At 38.8% G+C, this 2,922-nt stretch overlaps 1 protein-coding gene across 1 annotated transcript; it reads left to right on the top strand.

The window, feature by feature from the left end:
• Nucleotides 1-1,392: 1,392 nt before the first annotated feature.
• On the top strand, nucleotides 1,393-2,052 carry LOC111384583. Its single transcript, XM_023008884.1, has 2 exons — nucleotides 1,393-1,875; nucleotides 1,972-2,052. The coding sequence occupies exons 1-2, from the start codon at nucleotides 1,393-1,395 to the stop codon at nucleotides 2,050-2,052; spliced, it is 564 nt and encodes a 187-aa protein (XP_022864652.1).
• The last annotated feature ends 870 nt before the right edge of the window (nucleotides 2,053-2,922 follow it).

Below are 2,922 nucleotides of genomic sequence, written 5' to 3'. Positions count from 1 at the left end.
AATCCGTTCTAAAAGTTAGGAGTGGAAATGCTTTGACTGTTATAGTCGAACCCTCTCATCCTAAGTCTTCTGGTGGCAAAGGAGAAAAGAAGAGGAAGATGCCAAACAAAAAGTCAGATAGCAAGTGAAAGGGGAGGAAAACTATTGCCGATGGAAAAACAAAGGGAAAGTATTTTATTTGTGGACAAAATGGTCACTGGAAGAGGAACTGCCTAGATTACCTAGCTAAGGGGAAGCAATGTAAAGGCAATAATGCCCTATTCATTGAGTCATGTTTAGTGGTTGATTCTACTAATACGTGGATTGTAGATTCTAGAGCCACTAATCATGTTTGCAATTATTTGCAGGGGTTCCGGGAAACCAAGCATCTCGGTGTAGGGGAGTACACTCTTAGGGTTCGCATAGGAGCAGTGGTATTTGCCAAAGCTATTGGCACTTTTACTTTATGTTTTGAGAATCGTAGGCATTTGGTGTTAGATGACTATTATTATGTTCCCGAACTTATACGGAACTTGGTTTCCATTGCACTTTTATATCATGTTGATTATTCGGTACTTTTTACCCATTCTACCGTGGTTATTAAGTTGAATAATTCTGTTATATGTTCAGGTCATATGGTTAATAGTCTTTATGTCTTAAGTCCTTTGATTGGCTCTATACATAACACTACTACTGCTAAGAAAAGAAAGAGATCGTCTAGTACTAATGAAACTCTCTTATGGCATCTTAGATTGGGTCATATCAATCTAAATAGGATTCAAAGATTGGTAAATGATGGTCTTTTAAATGAGTTAGAGGTGAAATCTATACCAACTTGTGAATCTTGTATAGAAGAAAAGATGACCAAGAGGCCTTTTAAGGCTAAGGGACTAAGGGCTAAAGAGGTTTTGAAATTAGTACATTCCGATGTTTGTGGACCTATTAGTACTCGGGCTAGAGGAAGATACGAGTACTTCATCACCTTCACAGATGATTACTCTAGATTTGGATACATATACCTTACGTCTCACAGATCTGAAGCTTTGGAGAAATTCAAGGAGTTTCAAATGGAAGTTGAGAAACAATTAGGAAAGAGTATCAAGGCCCTTTATCTGATCGAGGTAGCGAGTATCTATCCCAAAAGTTTAAGGTCTATTTATCGAATAACGGGATATTATCCCAATTGAGTACACCAAGAACTCCCCAACAGGATGGTGTCTCGGAAAGAAGAAATCGAACTCTTTTAGATATGGTAAGATCAATGATGAGTTATTCCTCATTGCCTATATCCTTTTGGAAATATGCACTACAAACAGCCATTTATATCTTGAATTTGGTACCACCTAAGTCAGTTCCCAAGACACCTCTTGAATTGTGGAATGGGCGCAAGCCCAATTTACACCACATTCGGATATGGGGATGTCCAACACAAGTGTGCTAAAGGGAAAGACGGATAAGATAGAATCAAGATCATATGTTTGTTTATTTGTAGGATATCTAAAGGGAACGAGAGGCTACTACTTCTATAATCCTCTTGATAAGAAGGTATTTGTTAGCACAAATGCAACCTTCTTAGAGGATAAGTATATAGAAGAACACAAGTCTACTACTAAGATTCTATTGGAAGAGATGTTAGAACATGGTTCAAACAACTCAGTTCCATATTTTCGCATAGAATCTAATAGTGATGACTTGGAACCTCCTACTGAACCAATGGTTGCTGATGAAGCAAGTGAGCAAGTGATGCCCACAGGGCCTCATAGGGAAATAGAACCAGAGGTAGTAGAAAATGAGGCATCCATTGTTGAATCTCCACATGTCCCTACAAATGGGGATAATGAGCATGTTGTTCCTGAAGGGCAGGATCAAACAGTGGGAAGAGAGGAAGAACCTTTGGTCAGACTGGACAATTAGGCACCTTCAACTATTACTCGTAGTGGGAGGGTTGTGAGACCACCTTCTAGGTACTTGCTCTATGGAGAATCTTATCAGGCGATCTCTACTGAGCAAGAAGAAGATCCCACTTCGTTTAAGAAAGTAATGGAGGATGTAGACTTTGAATCATGGAATTAGCCATGAACTCAAAAATGGAATCTATGTATTCCAACAAGGTTTGGGATCTTGTAAATGCACCTAATGGGATAAAGCCTATAGGATGCAAGTGGGTCTATAAAAGGAAAAGAGGTATAGATGAAAAGATTGAAACCTTCAAAGCAAGGCTAGTGACCAAGGGTTTTACCCAAAGAGAAGGCATCGACTATGAAGAAACCTTCTCACCGGTTGCCAAGCTTAAATCTATTCGAGTCCTTTTATCCATTGCTACTCATTATGATTATGGGGTTTGGCAAATGGATGTCAAGACAGCATTTTTAAGTGGACGTCTTGAGGAGACCATTTACGTGATGCAACCTGAAGGGTTTGTGAAAGAAGGCCATGAAAGGAAAGTTTGCAAGTTGTAGAAGTCCATTTATGGACTCAACCAGGTGTCTAGATCTTGGAATGTAAGATTTGATCAAACCATCAAGACCTATGGTTTTGAGCAAAATCAGGATGAACCTTGTGTGTACAAACGAATACAAGGGAAGAAAGTAGTTTTTCTGATTTTTTATGTAGATAACATTCTACTCATTGGAAATGATGTAGAGACATTGTCACCTGTAAAGAAATGGTTGTCACAGTATTTTGATATGAAGGACTTGGGAGAAGCTAGTTATGTTTTGGGAATCCGTATCTTGCGAGATAGGAAAAACAGAAGGATTGCATTATCCCAAGCTTCATAAATTGACAAAATATTGTCCAGATTTGCAATGCAGAATTCCAAAAAGGGAGAACGTCCTTTTAGACATGGAATTCATCTATCTAAAAAGCACTGTCCCAAGAATGCAACGGAGATAGATTACATGAGAAAGGTTCTTTATGCTTCGGCTGTGGGAAGTCTCATGT

Source organism: Olea europaea, unplaced genomic scaffold, assembly GCF_002742605.1.
Source record: "Olea europaea var. sylvestris unplaced genomic scaffold, O_europaea_v1 scaffold2942, whole genome shotgun sequence".
Classification (NCBI taxonomy): domain Eukaryota; kingdom Viridiplantae; phylum Streptophyta; class Magnoliopsida; order Lamiales; family Oleaceae; genus Olea; species Olea europaea.
Note: the sequence above shows the minus strand (reverse complement) of the source record. Positions and strands in the feature narration are given on the sequence as shown.